The 19,450-nt window shown below is 48.9% G+C and overlaps 1 protein-coding gene across 8 annotated transcripts in view; it reads left to right on the forward strand.

Moving 5' to 3' along the window:
- Atp11a (ATPase phospholipid transporting 11A) overlaps positions 1-19,450 on the forward strand; it is a 111,532-nt gene that overhangs the window by 71,985 nt on the left and 20,097 nt on the right. For all 8 annotated transcript variants that reach the window (XR_002381207.1, XR_003842558.1, XM_021218663.1 and 5 more), the window contains exons 13-23: positions 1,292-1,465; positions 2,770-2,939; positions 4,748-4,819; positions 5,254-5,327; positions 8,109-8,212; positions 13,347-13,528; positions 14,916-15,167; positions 16,579-16,756; positions 18,019-18,121; positions 18,282-18,427; positions 19,366-19,425. Coding sequence is in view for 6 of the 8 variants with exons in the window: in XM_021218663.1 (XP_021074322.1) it covers positions 1,292-1,465; positions 2,770-2,939; positions 4,748-4,819; positions 5,254-5,327; positions 8,109-8,212; positions 13,347-13,528; positions 14,916-15,167; positions 16,579-16,756; positions 18,019-18,121; positions 18,282-18,427; positions 19,366-19,425 (1,515 nt within the window). In the remaining 2 variants the exon portion in view is untranslated. The remainder of the gene's footprint in view (positions 1-1,291; positions 1,466-2,769; positions 2,940-4,747; positions 4,820-5,253; positions 5,328-8,108; positions 8,213-13,346; positions 13,529-14,915; positions 15,168-16,578; positions 16,757-18,018; positions 18,122-18,281; positions 18,428-19,365; positions 19,426-19,450) is intronic.

Raw genomic sequence — 19,450 nt, forward strand, 5'->3', positions numbered from 1 at the left:
GGGCCACTGAGGTGGAAACCAGCTGGTGAAGACACAAAGCAATGGCTTCCCCAGCTGCCCAGTGAATATGGGTGAGCGTGCCTCTCAGTTTACACAGCAGAGCAAGATGACAGTTCTGTGAAATGGGAAGTGCCCACCGCCAGTGTCTGTGTGTGAAGCAGAGACAACTGCCTTCCAAGTACACCTCACGCAGGTGCTTCGTGCATTTCCTGTGTGACCTCCCACCCCTGTGATATCAGCAGAAGCCCAGAATTTGTTTGTATCACAGCATACAACCACTTGTAACTGCAGCCCCAGAGATCCAACACCCTCTTCTGGCTTCCACAGGCACCTGAACTCATGTATGCACACTCATATAGACACATAGTTATTTATTGTCTAAAAACAGCTTTTAAACCTTGGTTTTAAAACTGGGTAATAGTTGATGAGAGGATAGCCAAGGTACTATCCAGTGCCTGGCATAGCTAAGACCTAACAAATGTCCATTGTAATCTTTTGTTATCATAGTCACAGACTAGAAATCCGCTACCTGCTGGGTCCTTAGGGATGTAGCCTGCACACCCTCCCTGGCTGGGTGACCTGGAGGAGGTTCCCATGGGCTTGTGTTCAAACAGCAGGTTTGTCTTAAATACAGTCTCATAAAGCAATAATCTGAGTTTATAGGGCATTTTCTGTTGGGATTTATAAGAGGGTGTTCCTGGGAAGACTCTTTCTAGAGCACAGGATCTGGCTGTCCCTTCTACACCTCTACCCCCATCCATTCCTATACTAAACCCATGTCAGCCACCCCAGAGCTGTGGGAATGGCTGGCCCTTCTTTTCCTCTGTCCAGTGGTCCACGATGGGTATATGTCCCGTGACTCACTTTCATTTAGAGTCTGGAGCTGGTGGTGTCGTCAGCACTCCTTGGTCTTCTCTCTGAAGCGTTTTATCCTTTTCCTTCTGTGTACCCTGCCTTCTAAACCTCTTCTCCCGGGAACCTTGACCTCTCAGAGTCCTAGAGAACGTTCTTCCTTCACCCATCTGTGCTGTCTCGCTTAAGGAGAGTCAGGACCTCGCCTCGTCCTGCTCTTCACAGACCCATGGAGCCCTGGTTCCCTGGAGGACAAGCTCCTCGAGGCCACTTTCTGTTGTTTCATATCTGTCACCAGCGTGAGGCCTCTTCCCCCCTAACTGCGCCTGTCTGGACTCATACCTAACACTGGCAGACTCCCGAAGTCCCTGTCCCACTAGGGTAGTAATAGACTTGGGCTGAGATGTGTCACCTGCCTAAATGTGTGTGGTACCCTCAGGTGGAATACATCTTCACTGACAAGACGGGCACCCTTACAGAGAACAACATGGCCTTTAAGGAGTGCTGCATCGAGGGCCACGTCTATGTACCCCATGTCATCTGCAATGGGCAGGTCCTTCCCGACTCTTCTGGCATTGACATGATCGATTCTTCCCCCGGAGTCTGTGGAAGGGTACGTTGCAGCTCCTCGGGGTGGAGGGTGTGGCTTTGCCCCATGATCGAGGGTATAAGTAGGTGGGCTGCTTTAGGTCATGCTTGAATCCGCTGTGGTGCTGTGTCCCCTTCCAAGGGGCAGGAGGTCTTGACAGTGATTCTTCTGCTAGAATTGACCTGGAAACCAAAAAGAAAAAAGCAGGGCAAGTGGAGCAAGCAGTGTGCTAAAATGATGTGCACATACACAGTCTGTGGGGGAAAGCTGCATGTGTAGGCACATTGTGTGCACACGCACACCTCGACACATGCTCATGTATTCACATGCACACAGATACATGCACACATGTGCTATGCGTGTGTACACATGTGCAGGGCACACACACACAAGTGCTCAAGTCTTAGTATCCCTGGTCAGGGTTTGATTCTAGCACCTGTTGTCATGACTACAGAGCCCGAGGGATCCAGGGAGAGTATTAATGATAGATGAGCCGTTCAGTCAGACCACTGGCTCCTTCAATGTGAACTCCAGTTGGTATCATTTTCTCACAGAGGAGTAGGTGCCCTACAGCCATCCTGAAACCTTCCGGCATCATCACACCCTCCTATCCCCACCCCACTTCCCATGGACCACATTGGTTGCCAGGGAAGCCTAACCCTTGGTCACCATGCTACCCAGCTCCTGGGGACCTCACAGTCATCTGACTCCGACTCTGTGGGATGCAGCTAGCACTGAGGAAGCTGAGCGCAGAGCTGGGTCAACCTACTGTGACCTCATGCCCAGTAATTCAGCTCTAGCACTGCAGACCCCATGCCCAGTAATTCAGCTCTAGCATAGGACTCCTAGCTTCTGCTTCCAGGGCTATGTTATACTCGAGCCTCAGGCTGCAGACACATGGCGGGAGTTAAGTCATGTGGAGTGCAGGGACCTTGACTGGTAGTAGATGGACACTGCCAGGCAGGTCATGTGGCCAGGAACAGGAGAGTGGGATGCTCAGGGGTGAATGTGCCAACTGTATAGGTGACCTGTTTTCCCCATGACATGGCCGTTGTTGAGTGTGCTCAGAGCCATGCCTTGTTGTTCCTTGGAGTGTCACGATGAGCAAAACCCTTTCAGTCTTCACTGCCTGTTAGCACAGCTATGAGTTGCCATGGCAACTCTGGAGCATGAAGGAGTCACATGTGCTTCTCCTTTGCAACCACTGAGACAAACTAAAACCAGTTCACCCCAGGAGGTCTTAGCCTCTGCTCTGTAGGCCTGTCCAGTCTCTTGTTCACATTCTTCCCATTGCAGGCAGAAGTGTTATAGTTTCCCTGTCTCTGCAGGAACGGGAGGAGCTGTTTTTCAGGGCTATCTGCCTATGCCACACTGTCCAAGTGAAAGATGACCATTGTGGGGATGATGTCGATGGTCCCCAGAAATCTCCAGATGCAAAGTCCTGTGTGTACATATCATCCTCGCCTGATGAGGTTGCACTGGTCGAAGGTGTGCAACGGTGAGTCAGGGTACTGGGTCTAGCTAACACCCTGGTTTGCCCTGTGTGACCTCAGGTCCCTTGCACCCTTTGGAGGCATGGCTTTTCTGGCTAGCGGCACAAGCCCTTGTCGCTGGGTTACCTGACCTTGCAACTATCTAGCCCTGTCCCCAAACCCTGCCTTTGAGCCTGAGACACCAAGGCTAGCTCTCTCCCCTCTCCCTGTCACCTGGACTGGAGGCCAGCCTCTGGACTCGAGGCTCTTCTTGCCTCCGCTTTTGCTTTGGGCTGGATCATTCTATCTGGGGTGTCACCCTGATAAGGGGTCTTCCTGGAGGTCGTTCTGCTTTCAGGAGGTGTGGCATGTTAAATAGATACTTAGAAAAGCACTCCAGACGTTTCAAGTCGGGGATGTCTCTACGACTCTCAACCCGTAATTCTTATGAAAGAGTAAAACCCTAGTGTCCCCTCTTTGCTCCACTAACTAATGTGTGCAGTGTCCCCAGACTGAGGACAATGGGAGAGCGTTCTTGTGACTCTCACCTCTTGGAGGAGCACTGTGTTGTGACTAAGCAAATCTGCTTTTCCTGCAGAGATGTGTGAATGAAATTACCCTCACTAGATGTCCAAGCTGCCCCCCCCACACACACACACATACACACATAGCCTTTGAGCTAGGTTTGGGAACATTTATAGCAGTAGTTCTCAATCTGTGAGTCTTGACTCCTTGTGGAGGGGTGTCACATATTAAATACCCTGAATATCAGATATTTATGATTCCTAACATTAGCAAAATTACAGTTATGAAGAAGCAACAAAAATAGTTTTATGGTTGAGGTCACCATGACATGAGGAACTGTATGAAAGGCTGAGAACTACCAGTTTATAGGGTGAAGCCATGGGTGGGGTGCTGCAGGGAGTAAAGGCCGAGTCAGGCTGTCCCACCATCCCTGTGCCTCTTTCTGTCAGCTGAGGCCTGCTCTCCCTGGGGCAAGTGGCCGCCGTCACCCACACTCCTGGCACTTGCCTGCTCAGACAGCTGGTATTGAATTAGAAGTATGTTCTGTCCCATCCTTTGGTAAGCTGCTCAACACCAGGCCCTCTTCACTGTCCTGGCAGGTGCCATGGCTGGAGGCGTTAGACTTTGCAGTAGAGGAAGGGTGGGCAGTGTCACTATGAATAGCTGCTGTGGTCCCATATCCTGTCAGATAACTAGGCTGACCAAGGGCAGACTGCCTTCGCTGCATAATTTATACAACAGGAATAAAACAGACCCAGGATTGATTTCTCAGTTTGGAGGCTGGGTCGTCAGGTCAAGGCACTGGCATCTCAGAGGGTTTCTTGCTATGCCCTAAAATGATGGTAGCATAGAGAGAGGAGGAGAGGGCAGGATTACTCTATGCATGAAGAGCCTCTCCTGCGGTGGCCATAGTCATCATTTCATGCGAGTGACATGCTCCTGGCCATCCATCCTAAACACTTTACCAGGGTCCAGTTTCCAGCCCAGGGGTTTTGGTGTCTGTTCACACCATGGTGGATCGACTCTGATCAGCTACTGAAATGTGGCTAGACCAGGGAATGCAGTCCAGACACCTGGGGCTGACCTTCCCCCAGCTACCAGCACCCACAGAGGCACCGCTCCCTGTGGGGTGCATACACTTGGGTTGTTGTCTGAGGTGGCAAATGAATTTGAGCTCCTGTGTCCTGGCTTTATAATGTGCTGAGCGCCCTGTCTCACTCACGGAAAGTGCTTCCTCAAGTCTGCCTGACTCCGTGTGAGATGAAGACTGGATATCAGACAAGCACTGGCTTTGCCTTCTCTCTTGCAGGCTTGGATTCACGTACCTGAGGCTGAAGGACAATTACATGGAAATACTGAACAGGGAGAATGACATAGAGAGGTGAGAAGCTGTCTGCATGTTGTGTCACTGGAGAAGGATGAAGTGAGGCTCCAGGCCCTGTGTGAGAGGCAGGTCTGCCTACCACAGTGCTTCAGAGTCCGTGTCTGCACTGGCTCTGCACTCAGTGGTAACTCCAGCTCCGGAGCCCTAGTGGGTCTCCCTGAGAGGTTTTCAGACAGGGTATGAGACTTGTACATTCCAAATGAGACATAAATATTACTACTCTTCCAGGAGGAGTCAGAGCTGGACTGACCTGTGCCCACTCTTAAGCACTAATCTCAACACTAGGCTAGACGTGGACATTCTGTGAGGTCCGGAACATTCCAGGGGCATGCACACAATGCAGACAGGGCCCAGAGAGAGGTGGAAATGCCCCCTTCCTGGGGCAGCAGTCATTTGGCATCAGAGACTAATGTCTGACTTCTCTGTTTCAGATTTGAATTGCTAGAAGTGCTGACCTTTGATTCTGTGCGGAGAAGAATGAGCGTGATTGTAAAGTCTACCACAGGTGCAGTCTCCTAACTAACATGGCGTGGTGCTGGTTCTGTTCTGACGGGTAGTTCTTTTGTATCATTAAGGGTTTAGGACATAAGAACAATTTATTCCACGAGTGTGTGTGTGTGTGTGTGTGTGTGTGTGTGTGTGTGTGTGCGTGCGCGCGCGCGCGCGCGCGCGCATGTGCACGTGTGCATTCATTCACACTTTCACATGAGTGTTTCTGTGAAGGCCAAAGGTCAGCCTTGGGTCTCACTCCTCAGACACTGCCCCCTCCTTTTTTTCTAATTGTAGACAGGGTCTCTTGCTGGCTTGGAATTCACTGAGTAGGCTAGGCCAACTAACCAGCAAGCCCTAGAAAACCCCTGTCCCTGTCTGCCAGCACTGAAGTTGCAAATGCATGCTACCCTGCCTAACTTTTTTCTTACATGGATTCTGGGTATTGAACCCAGGTCTTAATGCTTGTAAGACAGATTCTTTACCACCTGAGCTACTCCCCCTCTCCATTCATCCCCCTTTTAAAAGGCACAGGTAAACTCTAACAACAACCTTGGAAAGAAGTGAGTACAGGGCTAGGTGCTTCGTCATCTAAGAGCACCCTGCTGCTGCACTCCACACAGTTTCTAATTGTATTTAAGAACATCCAGCCTGAGTTTGCACAGGTTTCTATACTAGAGTTTAGAATACTAATTAATTACCCTGATCTCTCGGCTTGCTGCTGTGACAGTGGATCTATTTGGAAGCTGCACGTTCCGGTCTGTGGTTAAAGGGTGGGATGGTGAAGGGATGGTGAAGGAGTGGGCGCAGTGGGGCCCCTTGACCGTGTGATTCTGGCTGATGTTGACATGTGACCTCCATGTGAGTGGGCAGCTGCCTCTTCCCCACCATGTAGCTCTGGGTCAGCTCCTTCCCGGCAGCATCTTGTCTAGAAGGCCTTGGGTTAGTCATGCTCTCCAGAGGAGTCCCCACAGAGCAGATATGCACCTCATCCTCAACCCCGCCCTCACCCTGGGCTGGCTACTCCCCAGCGCTCAGAAGGCTGCCCCTGCAGCCACATAGCTCTGGTGTCAGAGCCTCAGTGCTGGGCTCCCAGGCTCCAGGCAGCCTGCACTGTGGGTGTGTCCTCAGGTCCTGCCTTTGCCACCCAGCTCCTTGCCTCCTCTGGATGACTTGCCCAGCTCTTTCCCCTTCCTGGATCACAGGGTGAAGTGGCAGCCCCGTCCCCAAGGAATGCCTTCCTAGATACCCAGGTATCCAAAGCATTCAACTGGGAGCTGCCTCTATTCCTCCTGCCTAGTGTGGACGGACGGTCCCTCCTGGAGGCCCCATCACTCTTCTGCACCTTTCGGGAGACACTGACGAGCAGCAGTCGTGTCTGTTGCCAGTGTTTTCCCTATGTAGGCATCTTCAGCATTCATACTTCCCACAGTTTGGAAATAGGGCAAGTGGGTGCCTGTCAAACAGTTGTGCCTTGGAAACTGATCCCGGTCTTGAGCCGAGAAGTGTGTCTGTTCTTCGTCCCACTCCAGACACTTCCAAGCATCCTCGGTGTTAGAGCTTAGGATCCGGGTCTCCTACCTTCCTGGGAGCATAAGCCATGTTATGTCCCTTCTATAGCTTTGCTTCCATTGGGTGCACAGTGGTGTTTCTTTTCTGTTGTTGTTATCGTTATTATTATTTTGGCTTTTTGAGACAGTGTTTCTCTCTGTAGCTGTCACTCTGTAGATCAGGCTAGCATCAAACTTAGAGATATGCCTGTCTCTGCCTCCTTGGATTAAAGATGTACACCACCACAGCTGGCTTACTGTGATGTTTCTGTAACTACACCCAGACGTTGTATTCAGCACCAAGCTGCAAACACTGCAGGCGAGAGAGCAGTGTGGGCCTCGCTCGGTTTGTGGGTCACAGAGCAGGGCAGCTGAGGGCTGGACGTGAGACAGATTGCAGAGCACCTGGACTGTGCAAGCCACAGCAGAGCAGGTTTCTCAGTGCCTCAGCCGAGTCTTTGCTTTCTGTCCATGTCTCTGACCTGGAAGGAGAAAATTCTGCGTGTTATGAAAAGGAGCACCCATTACCAGCACAAAGGCGCTCAGAGCCCTGAGGACAAGGCTAGAGATGTGCAGGCAGATAGTTTCCCATGGCTCTCGTGATACAAAAGATGGGCTGACCATAGAATTCCCATGGCCCTTGTGATACAAAAGATGGGCTGTCCATGGAAGACCCACTTTCGGGAGGAATCACACCTTCACCATCTGGTCTTTCGTGAAGTTTGAACACTCCCTTTGGGTCAGCAGCACAGCCTCGTTCTGTTATGCTCACTCCACCTGCCCAACCCTAGTGCTAGGGAGTCTTGCTTCTCACTGGGAGTCTGAACATCCAGAGTCCTCACTGTTCCAAGGCAATAGGAATCAAACTTGGCCAGTGTGTCCCATGGGTTGCACTCTCTTAGGTCTTAATGTATCAGCTACTCCACTGTGATGCCTTTAAAATGGCCTCTGCACTGAACTTGCTTGCTTTCACTAAGAACAAATTAAAAAGCTGGAGAGCTGGCTCAGTGGTTAAGAGCACTGACTGCTCTGCCGGAGGTCCTGAGTTCATTTCCCAGCAACCACATGGTGGCTCACAGCCATCTGTAATAGGAGCTGGTGCCCTCTTCTGGTGTGTCTGAAGACAGAAACAATATACTTGTATGCATAAAATAAACAAATTTGTCTTCCAAAAAAAGAAAAGAAAGTAAGTTTGTCTCCCCCATGTAGTAATTAAATTCAACATTATTTTCCCCCTCATTTTTCAGGAGAAATTTATCTGTTTTGCAAAGGAGCAGATTCTTCAATATTTCCCCGAGTGATAGAAGGCAAAGTAGACCAGGTCCGGTCTAGAGTGGAGCGCAATGCCGTGGTAAGCCCCTCTCTCTTCTGCAGACTCATCTCAGAGCCACAGTGCTTTCTGATGTTACCTCACCTTCTTGTTTGCTGACTGGGGGTGGGGGTTAGGGTGGGGTTTGTGCTGGAGGCTGTTCTCCTGCTGAGGCAGCTTCCATGCCTCTCAGCTACTCCTACCAGTACTGAAGAGCCAGAAAGACCCCATGCCTGAATTACATGGCCTTCTGCCTTAATCTGTAAACCTAGGCTGTGCTACACAGACATTCCCAATACAGCGCTGTCACTTTCCCTCAGAAACAGTCCCCACAGGGTGCCACAAAAGGCATGCGCTGAGCTTCGTTGAACTTATTAGGGCCAACTTCTTGAATTCCTGATGTTAACTCTGATTTCAAATGGGCACATTGGGGATTCTGACCCCTTCTGCCAAGGGTCACCCCCAGGGACTGGAGACACGTTCTGTGCCAGAGAGCACACTGCCATAACCAATGCTGCATTTGTTCTGGAAGGTTCTCTCCCACCTGAGAATCATTTTCCTTAAAAGAAGTAGTATGTTAATTATGATTAAAGTACATCATTTTTTAAAGGCTTTATTGAGCTATAGTCAGTAAACATTAATGTGTTCATATTGAAGATATAAAAGTAGGTAAGTTTTGACTTACACTTGTAGAAACATTACTGCTACAGTGTCCAGGAACCTTTGCATTCCGCTCCTGCCAGCTCTGCCCCAGTCCACCACTGTTTGCTCTCACTGTGGATGCGGTCTTACCTTCTGGAGTGTTCTTGTTCAGTAGAATCCCGGGTCTGTTTCTTACCAGGCTCTCTCACAACACACAACCTTTCTGAGATCCATCTGCATGGGTGTTCATTATGGTATGGTGCTCCTCTTCTGGCTGAGCCACCCATTCACTCACTGATGCCCAACTTCCTCATTTGTTCGCCTGCCGATGGACATTGGAGACAGACAGACTGCCAGTGTGAACTGTGGGTCCGGTGTAGACACGCTCCTTTTCATGGGTGCCTCCTTGCCATGGCTGGGCTTGCTGTCTGTATTTATCTTTTTTCTTTGTTGTATTCCCATGGATGAAATCTGGTTGTGGTGAGTGGGTGCAGCAATGCTCATACTTTTTCTGTTCAGGATTCTGAAGTGTAGTCTGTAGGCTTTTACCAAGATTGGAAAGTTTTCAGTAATGCATTTGCAATGACATGTGTCACCTCTGCTGCCTCCTCATTTGTCTGCCAGAGCTGGCTAGTTGATCCCTGTCATGTGGACTTCGTCCCACTGCTGGTCACAATTGTGAACTTTCCCCATGGGCTGCTAGATCTCTCATGCTTCCTGAAGATCTAGAATGTAATCAGAGATGTGGCTGAACTCCTCAGAAATCACTTGTTCCTTCAAGCAGTGACTCTGTATCATTCACTCATTTGCAACAGTGCTCTCTGCCTAGGACCCTTGGGGTCACTGGGAATGTGCTGTCTGCCCCCTCCTGAGGGCTTGTGCCTGGCCTCTGGGCCTGTTCTCCATTGTCATCCTCCAGACCCTCCAGGGTCTTTGATTGTTACTGCTTCTGCCTTAGGTAGAGCTCTATTGTTGTGGTAAAACGCTTGGTCAAAAAAGAACTCTGGAAAGAAAGGTTCCCAGCCACAGTGGGCCAGTGATGCCTCAGAATTGACATGTGAGACACAGATTCTTTTCATTGTATGTTCCCTTCCTCCTTAGAGCAACTTTCTTTCTTTCTAAGCAGCACAAATCAAGAACTAAAACAGACGGAGAAAGTACAGATCAATCCTAATACTAATTATGTAAAAGTGTTAATACGAAAATGTTCACATCTGTCTTCAAGCACATCACCAAGCTGAATCCAGAAGCACATTAACGGGAGACACAGAATGAGCTCATTTTGACCCCAGAAAACAGATCATTTCATACATGCATCCCACTCACACAGTCAGACTAATACATGCATCCCACTCACACAGTCAGACCAATACATGCATCCACTCACGCAGTCAGACTAATACATGCATCCCACTCACACAGTCAGACTAATACATGCATCCCGCTCACACAGTCAGACTAATACATGCATCCACTCACACAGTCAGACTAATACATGCATCCCGNCCACTCACACAGTCAGACTAATACATGCATCCCGCTCACACAGTCAGACTAATACATGCATCCACTCACACAGTCAGACTAATACATGCATCCCGCTCACACAGTCAGACTAACACATGCATCCACTCACACAGTCAGACTAATACATGCATCCCGCTCACACAGTCAGATTAATACATGCATCCTGCTCACACAGTCAGACTAATACATGCATCCCGCTCACACAGTCAGACTAATACATGCATCCACTCACATAGTCACACTAATAGACTATTGAGAAAAATGGGCCTTGGCACCCAAGATACAGAGAAGGGACCTGGCAAAAATCAGTCTTAATTTTGAAGTAACAGAAAGGATGAGTAGATGCATGTTTCCTTAGTAACAACATAGATCCTGTACCCAAGGCAGCGTGAGCATCAGTGGGGAGCCCTGGGGGCAACCTCGTACAGCAAGGGAGTTTTCACACATCAGTCACTCATTGAGAAGATGCCGCAGAGGCCTGCCTACATACCACTCCGGAGGCATTTTATCAGGGAGATTCTCTCTCCCTACATAGGGCTAGGTTTGTGTCAAGGTGACTAAACCCAACCAGGACAGCATCCCTCAGACTGTCCTAGAATCCTTGGACCCATCCTGCAGCTCAGCCCAGGAGTTGCTCGGCCAGCTTAAACAAGTCAAGCTTTGTACAAGGAAAGGCAGTTGTAGGAAGTGCTGAGAGGGGCGTCGTTAGCTTCAAACCCAGGCTCTCCTCTGGTCACTGGTCTGGTATGCTTAGTCACAATTAAGAAATTGATGCCAAATGTAAGATTTTGAAGACTTTACCCTCTGTTTTTTCTAAGAACTTTATAGTTTTAGCTGTTAAATTTAAGACATTGATCTTACTTTATGTGTGGTGTGAAGGAAGCTGTCTTATTTTCTGTTAAGTGGGTGTCGTTTTTTGGACCCCGTTGTTGAATGGCTATTTTGTTTTGCTTTGTTTTCCCTGTTAAATGATCTTGTTTCTCTTGTTAAATCACCTGGCCAGAGGTTCCAGGATCTGTTTCGGGGTCTCAGTTCCATCCTGCTCCCCTCTGGCTTTCTCTGTCTGTCTGCACTCAAGTTCTGTACAGTTTGCTTTACTGCCGTGTGCTAGTGGTAAGCTCTGGAACAAGACTATATGCATGGCCAACAACCCTGCTGTGCTGTTCTGCATACCTTAACATTCCCCTTGAGTTCCTGCGAGATCACCATTGGGAGTTCCACAGGATCCCAAGACTCCACACATGGCTTTGGGTAGTGATGTCATCTTAACAGTAAGACGTGTCACAATCCACAGAAGCAGATGCTTTTCTGTTATTTGGCTCTTCTGCGATTTCTTCAGGGTTACACGTAGTTTTCCGTGTGTTAGTCTTTTTCCTCCACGGTACACACATTCTTAAATATTTTCTTTCTGATGCAATTATGGGTAGAGTTTTTAAAATTTCTTCCCAAGGTGAGTGTGGGAGTGTGTGAGATGCAGCTGGCCTGCCTGTGCTGATGTCACAGCTGTACCATTACTGCGGTCATACAGTAGCTCTGGGATTTCATGCAAGGTGGGGTGTGTGTTCTTGATGACATCTGGCTGTAAGATCTGGTCCTCTGACAGAGATTGTGTTGCTGAGTTGTGTTCAACCTAAATGCAAAGGCAAGGCTTCCTGCTGCTCCTCACTTTGGAGCAGTTCTTGGGAAGCCACTGTGAGGATGCTTTGGGTTGCTTCTGCAGTTTTCAGTTCAGAGCATCACATAGGTCTTCATCTGATAACGTCGCATGTTACCTTAGCCATTTCCCACGCTGAGTCAGGCTGCCATTCAGGGAGGAGTCCTGTTCACGGCATGCGAACCTTTCGTAGCTGTGGGTTCCGTCGGCGAGTGTACTGCTGAGGATTGCCTCCTCTGGATTTATAAGGGCCAGCACGGAGTACGACTGTGTTCCATACAGCTTGGTAGTGTTTTATACAGGACTTTTTGTCATGCTTAGCAAGAGGCCCCGTGTCACCACAGTGGAAAGTTCCCTGAATACTTATATAAACAAAGGCCTCTTCACTTCTGAACGCTTTACCTACTGCTCACAACACCCTACATTCCGGACAATTCTACATCATTCTCTTTAGAGACTCTTCCTGTCTAATGATCCTTCTGACTTGTTAATAAAGCATGTACTCTGCCTCTGTGCCCCTCCCTCCCTCCCTCTTGAGGGATTATAAGAACCAGAACCAGTGGGGCAGTGGGTTATGTCCTTCCACCAGTTAGGAGAGCTGAGAAACCATATTGTGACCTGAAGAGCTGAGAGAAGTGCTGGCAACACAGGAAACAGTTTTCAAAATCTAAAATCCAGAGTTTGAAATGCTTGCTTAGGAGGCCCGTGAGTATTGCACCATTGTACATGGATTAGGGTGAAGGAGCAAGAAACTCCCAAAGAAACCCCCCAGTGGCTCCCACCCAGTGAGAGTTTGCTGTGTCTTGGCAGGGGGAGGCACTATGGCGGGCCTGTGCATTGCACACGCTCTACACATGTTAGGTTCCCTCATCCCTAAGGCTTATTAGGCTTATTTAATCTCCCCTGTACCCAGCATGAGGGTGAATCACCTTGTAGTCTGCCATCTCCCCACTTCAAATACTACCACAACACTACAAACTATTATCTCTCAAAGGCTAAATTGAATTCTGTATCTGTTTACAGAATCAAACAGAATCTGTTTACAGTTCTACAGTGTATATATGACTATCCATATGAACTAGGTATCATAGGTTACAGTTCTGCAGTGTACATGACTGTCCATATGAACCAGGCATCGTAGGTTCCGGTTCTGCAGAGCACGTGACTGTATTTAATGTAATTCAGTAATCCCTAGAGGGTGGCTGGGTTATAACTCATTCATTCTCTTCAGCGATGGGTACACCAATGACCTGAGAATGCATTCAGCAGGTGACGTGAGATTCACGTGAGACACTGGAATGCATTCAGCAGGTGACATGAGATTCACATGAGACACTTACGTGTGTTACACAGGAAGGGCTGCGAACCCTGTGTGTTGCATACAAGAGGCTCGAACCAGAGCAGTATGAAGATGCTTGCCGACTGCTACAGAGTGCCAAAGTGGCGCTTCAGGACCGGGAGAAGAAGCTGGCAGAAGCCTATGAGCAGATAGAGAACGACCTTGTTCTGCTTGGTGCTACGGCTGTTGAGGACCGGTAATGATGTCTTTGTGTCTGAGAGGGGGCCATGAGAGTGGGGTGGAGTCAGATAGCACATGTGCCCTGTGCCAGTGTGTTCTTCCCAAGTACAAGGCGCATCTGTTTTCCCTCACAGAGAGTGACAACCAAGAGATTATTACTGGGTGATAGGTTACTGAACACAAATGCCTGGAAGAACATTTTACCTCCAAATAGTGAAAGTAACATCTTCACATTACATCACACATGGAGGACCGGTTTCTTTTCATGCCTTAAAAAGGAGTCATAACCATTTTCCCAGCTGTGCTAGCTGGCTACTCTGAATCTGTGACTTTGTATAGCTCAGTGTCCTCAGCATGGTTGTCACTGTTGAGACAGTCACAGTGGACTGTTGTAAAAACCTGTGAAGTCCCTGAGAAAGTTTCTGGAATTCTCAGTTACAAGGTGAAGCCCAAGGCACAGTGCAGTGTCCTAAGGGCAGGGCAAGAAGGGGAACTGCTCCTGGGATGACTCTGATGGCCTTGGCTTCTATGATGGGCTCTGACAGCCTTTGCGTGGAGCTGTGGGGGCAGCTAGCATGGCTTGAGTGAGGCCTCGGAACCTGAGGCTCAGCTCCCAGGAGCACAAAGGGCTGAGTGGTAGCAAAGTGAACCTTTCTCCTAGACAAGCTTTCTCTGTGTAGCCCAGATGGGATTACAGATACAGTTGAAGTGATGTTTGATCACAAGCTACTTTTTTAAAACCCAAGCCAGCACATTGATAAACTTTCCTCTCTGGGACTCAGGTCCCTTCCTATTGTTTCAGAAAATTACAAGGTTGGAGGCGGCTTCCTTATCTGTGAGGCTGTAATAATGGGGTCTCCACACCTCCGGCCACAAACTTTCTCCCAAGGACTAGTCTGACTTTGCAGGATTCTGTAGAAGTGAAAGGTCATACCAGATCTCACACAGCGCTGCCACACGCTAAAGCACTAGTAAATGTTAGCTGTGGGGCCGTGGGCAGCAGTAGCCGCATCTGATAGGTTACTTAGAGCCTGGATCCCTAGTTACTAACTAGCAACATTAGAACAGCAGCAAGAGAAAAGATGATGCCTTATTTCCCAACTCCATTTTTCCATTCTGTTTCTGGTCATAATGATGATTCTTCTAAGTGGAATGATGCTGGATTGTAGGATGTGAGGCTCAGCCAAAGGACACCACACAGAGCAGCCTCCTTAAATAGCTCCTCCATGGTTGGCAGAGCCGTGCAGCACATCCTGTGTCCACTTGGACCTTTGGAAGCAGGTTCCGGTCCATTCCGTAGACGCTCAGCCACTTTGCACATGCTGTTCTGTAGAGCTGAGTCTTGATCGCGCCATGTTTCTTGAAGTTGTTTATTTTGGTGCCTTTGGACTCCATGCTCTTAGGCTCCAGGAGAAAGCTGCTGACACAATAGAGGCACTACAGAAGGCAGGTATCAAGGTCTGGGTGCTCACCGGGGACAAGATGGAGACAGCCTCCGCCACTTGCTATGCCTGCAAGCTGTTCCGCAGGAGCACACAGCTGCTGGAGCTGACCACCAAGAAGCTAGAGGAGCAAAGCCTGCATGATGTGCTCTTCGACCTGAGCAAGACAGTGCTGCGCTGCAGCGGGAGCCTGACCAGGGACTCCTTCTCGGGGTATGTGGCTGCTCCTCCCTCACGAGGCCTCACTAAGGCCTACATCCCTGTGGGCCAAGTGGACACTGTGGGTGAAACCAAAGCCTTCTTTGCATAGCCAGGGATGCCCAGGCAGCCAGTGTCAAGCTGCTGGGTATGGAATGTGGAACGATGCTTTGACTGAACAGTTTCCATCTGCTGGTGTGCCCATGGGCCCAGCATGGATGCCTCAGAATGCTGCCAGGAGAGCCAGAAGGCAGTTGGCAATAATGGAGGCTACTTTTCTGAGACAGCGGGATTGCTAGGTTGAGTCTTTCCAAGAATATCTGTGGGTTTATTCGTGCATTTTACAGGAGCACCCCTACCACTGTAGGTGAGTCATCTGACTCTAATGTCGTCTTACATTTTTATTTATGTGTTCATGTTGTCAGCTTGCAGGTGGCACAGTGTAACTTGGAGATTAGAGGACAGCTTGCATCAATGCCTTCTCTTCTTACTCCATATATGGGTTGTAGGGGTGAAACCCAGGCCGTCAGGCTTGGAGCAGACGCAGCCTGTCGTTAAGAGTCAGATCAATTTGGCAAAACAAGTCAGCTCTCTAGGCATGCACAAGTTTGCGTCTGTTTTAAGACTGGCACAGAGTCATTTCTGTGTTGATCTGCAGAGTTTGGGGGTCACAGATGTGTTAGTGATCCTTAGGCCTAGCAGGGGCTTGGAGACTGCTCAGTGGCTGAGAGTTCACTGCTCTGGCCGAGGGCCCAACTCTGGTTCCCAGTACCCACATCAGGCTGCTCCCAACAACCTGTAACTCCTGCTCCTGGGAGATCAGCTATGCTGGTCTGTGCAGGGGTGTGCCCACAGATACATACATATTTAAATTATTAAAAATAAGCCTTAAAGCCGGGCGTGGTGGCGCACGCCTTTAATCCCAGCACTCAGGAGGCAGAGGCAGGCGGATTTCTGAGTTCAAGGCCAGCCTGGTCTACAGAGTGAGTTCCAGGACAGCCTGGGCTACACAGAGAAACCCTGTCTTGACAAACCAAAAAAAAATAAAAATAAAAAATAAAAAATAGAAAAAAAAATCTTTAAAGCCCAGCAAAAGGAGGCTTTGACCATGTTCAAGCAGTGAGGTGACCAGGGCAGAAAGCCAGGAAGGTTAGAGACCTGCCCTCGCAAGGCCCTCCTTGTGATGGCTCAGTACTGAGAGTTACACAGACTCATAGCAGGCTGTGGCTGCTTTGCCTGAGCAAAGAAATTTAATTCAAATGTGATTTATAGTATAGTCTAATAAGTGGATCCAGGTGTAAGGACTGTAATGAAGTAGGAAGACCCGCCAGCATCCTGACCCATGGGCCGGCATGGTGCCAGCCCGTGTGTGGTGCTGTGGCTGCAGATTCAGCCATTGAGTGGTTCTCCCCTTTGTGCTTTAAAGGCTCTCCACAGATATGCACGACTATGGTTTAATCATCGATGGAGCGGCGCTGTCCTTGATAATGAAGCCGAGAGAGGACGGGAGCTCCTCGGGCAACTACCGAGAGCTCTTCCTGGAGATCTGCAGAAACTGCAGCGCTGTGCTGTGCTGCCGGATGGCACCCTTGCAGAAGGCCCAGGTCAGGAGCTGGCCCACCCGTGGGCATGGTGTCAGGCATAGGGAAGCCTTGCTTAGGGCTCACCGTCCCTGATGGCTAGACAGTTGGGGAGATGCCAGCATTTAAACCCGAGGCTTAGATCCTTCTTGAGGTCAGGCTTGAATGGCCCCTCCTAGCCAGGCCCTGTAGTGCCTTGGGAGTCTACTGCAGGGGTGGGAAGGAAGCATGCATTCACTGCACCTCTGTGTGCCAGGGTCAGTCGGGACTTGTCTTCCTCCCTTTGGACTCCACACAGTCTCAGTACTCTCCCTGTTGTTGTGGAACATAACCCAGATTGTCTTCACAGTTAGGTCAGATGTAGTGTGTAATGCATACATGAGAATGATATCTTTCCGGAGTTCATAAGCCTGACTGAGGCGTAGCTTCACTGTGGCCCACTTTGAACTGCTTAACAAGGCAGTTGGAGCTGTTGTGTGGCCCAGCCAGTGTTGTTGTTGTGTGGTCAAGTGCATTCTGCACAGTCTGAGAGCCAGGCTCGGGGACGTGCTCGCTTGCATGTGAGCTTGCTGCTCCAGTTAGCCAGTGTCACTAGACACAGCCAGAATGTCCCTGGGCAGTGCTCAGAGAAGACAGGCTGGGGTGCAGGTACTCCTGTGCATCTCCCCCTGTGCCCCCCATGCTTGATTCCATGTAAACCTTTTCTCGTTATTTCCCTGATGGCAGCCTGGGATTTCCAGTGCTTTTTTTGGTTCTTGATTGATTTTATACAAATGCAATCTGTAGTTTCCCTTCTTCTTACTCTCATATCCTAATGTGTTATATTTAAGCGCAATGCATATAGGGAAGTCTATGAAGAAATCGACTTGGAAATCAAGAAGTAAAGAGAAATCATGAAGGGTACACATTGTATTAAGTTGACATATTTGATTTTCACATGTGACAAGTTTCAAAATTAAAGTAGTATTAAAAACAACTTTTTAAAATTGTTTGATAATAGGTGGCAGGGGATTTCCACACCTTTGTGCAGACCACAATGTTGGCATTCGCCCCAGGCTTTTTGATACCTGAACATAACTCTAGTTTTGTCTTCATGTGTTTGTGAAGTCTTGTCATTGACCATATCTTAGTTTGTGAGACTATCCGATCCTCTATGGAGGAAATAATCTGAGAGCTGTAAGCAGTCTCCCTGGTTCCTATACCAGCTCTGTAGCTTTGTTGGTTCTGCCCAGTTAACAACAAAACTGAAACAGAGAAGGTAAACGCCATCTTTCTTTCTTTTCCAGATCGTTAAGTTAATCAAATTTTCAAAGGAGCATCCGATTACCTTAGCAATTGGTGATGGTGCCAATGATGTCAGTATGATCCTGGAGGCCCACGTGGGCATAGGTAAGCCATTGCTGCTCCAGGTAGACAGAGGCTGGGTCATGTGTGCAGAGGGACCTTGGGCCTCCACCTGTGACTTGTACTTCTGCAAGGGGACATACTGGGCAGTGGTCGGCTGGGCTTACTTGACTCTGGCTTACCAGCCTGTTTGCCCTTTTTCTAGGTGTCATCGGGAAAGAGGGTCGCCAGGCTGCAAGGAACAGTGACTATGCAATACCCAAGTTTAAACACTTGAAGAAGATGCTTCTTGTTCATGGGCATTTTTATTATATCAGGATATCTGAGCTTGTGCAATACTTCTTTTATAAGGTAGGAAGTATTTCTTGCCTCCTCTCACAGTTTCAGTAGCCTGAGACCTTTGTCAAGTAGCTTAATGCTTCCAGGGTCGTCTTTCACAAAAGGAAGTGACCAGAAAGTGTGGGTTGTTCCTGTAACGAGAGGATCCCGTGCATCCAGTCGTTGGCAACTTCGTGGGTTCTTCCTTCCACCCTCCCTTTCCCGTGCCTAACATTAGATAGAGCGGAAAGGGCTCGATGTTACTGTCAGACAACCTCCTGCTGATTAGGATCCTTGACTTCCTTGGAGTGAATTTGATCTTCACCATCAGGGCATCTAATTATTTCTTCTCCTCTTCTTCCTCTTCCTCTTCTTCCTCCTCCTTCTCTTCCTTCTCTTTTTGCACTTCTTCTTTCTCTTCCTTCTTCTTTTCGACCCACAGCAAACATCACACAATCACAGAGACTGTCTGCAGCTGGCAAAATCATGCCCCTGCTAGAGCACAAGGCAATTCATAGTCACCAGCTGTGGAAAATCCTCACCTGGGATTAAAATCTCACACCTGGGATTTAAATGAGAACAGTCTTAAATATTTCTATGTTTTTTCAAAGAAACCAAACTTCTTTCTACAATCCCTGATACTTGTTGAACCCTGTCAGAATGTAACACAGATGTTTGAGGGCAGTGTCTTCAGCCCTCCCCATGCAGGCAGGCCCTTCCTGCTGATTCTGTTCCCACCATCTTTACTCTGAAACCAGTGCAGCTCCCTTCTGCTGCCAGCTGTCACCAGGGCCACTATAGATGTGTACAGAAGCTTTTCCAACACCCGTGTGCTGCTGTGTAGGATGCTGGGCCCACTTGAACCAATCCCCCATATGAAGCATGCTGAGTTGATAGTGGCTGGTGATCCCTAGGCAAGACCACGAATTTCTGCAATGCCCTTGAACTAATGGCTGCGACTTATTTTTCAGAATGTCTGCTTCATTTTCCCTCAGTTTTTGTACCAGTTCTTCTGCGGATTTTCACAGCAGGTCAGTCTGATGCCATAAATTGGAA

Source organism: Mus pahari, chromosome 19 (genome assembly GCF_900095145.1).
Source record: "Mus pahari chromosome 19, PAHARI_EIJ_v1.1, whole genome shotgun sequence".
Classification (NCBI taxonomy): domain Eukaryota; kingdom Metazoa; phylum Chordata; class Mammalia; order Rodentia; family Muridae; genus Mus; species Mus pahari.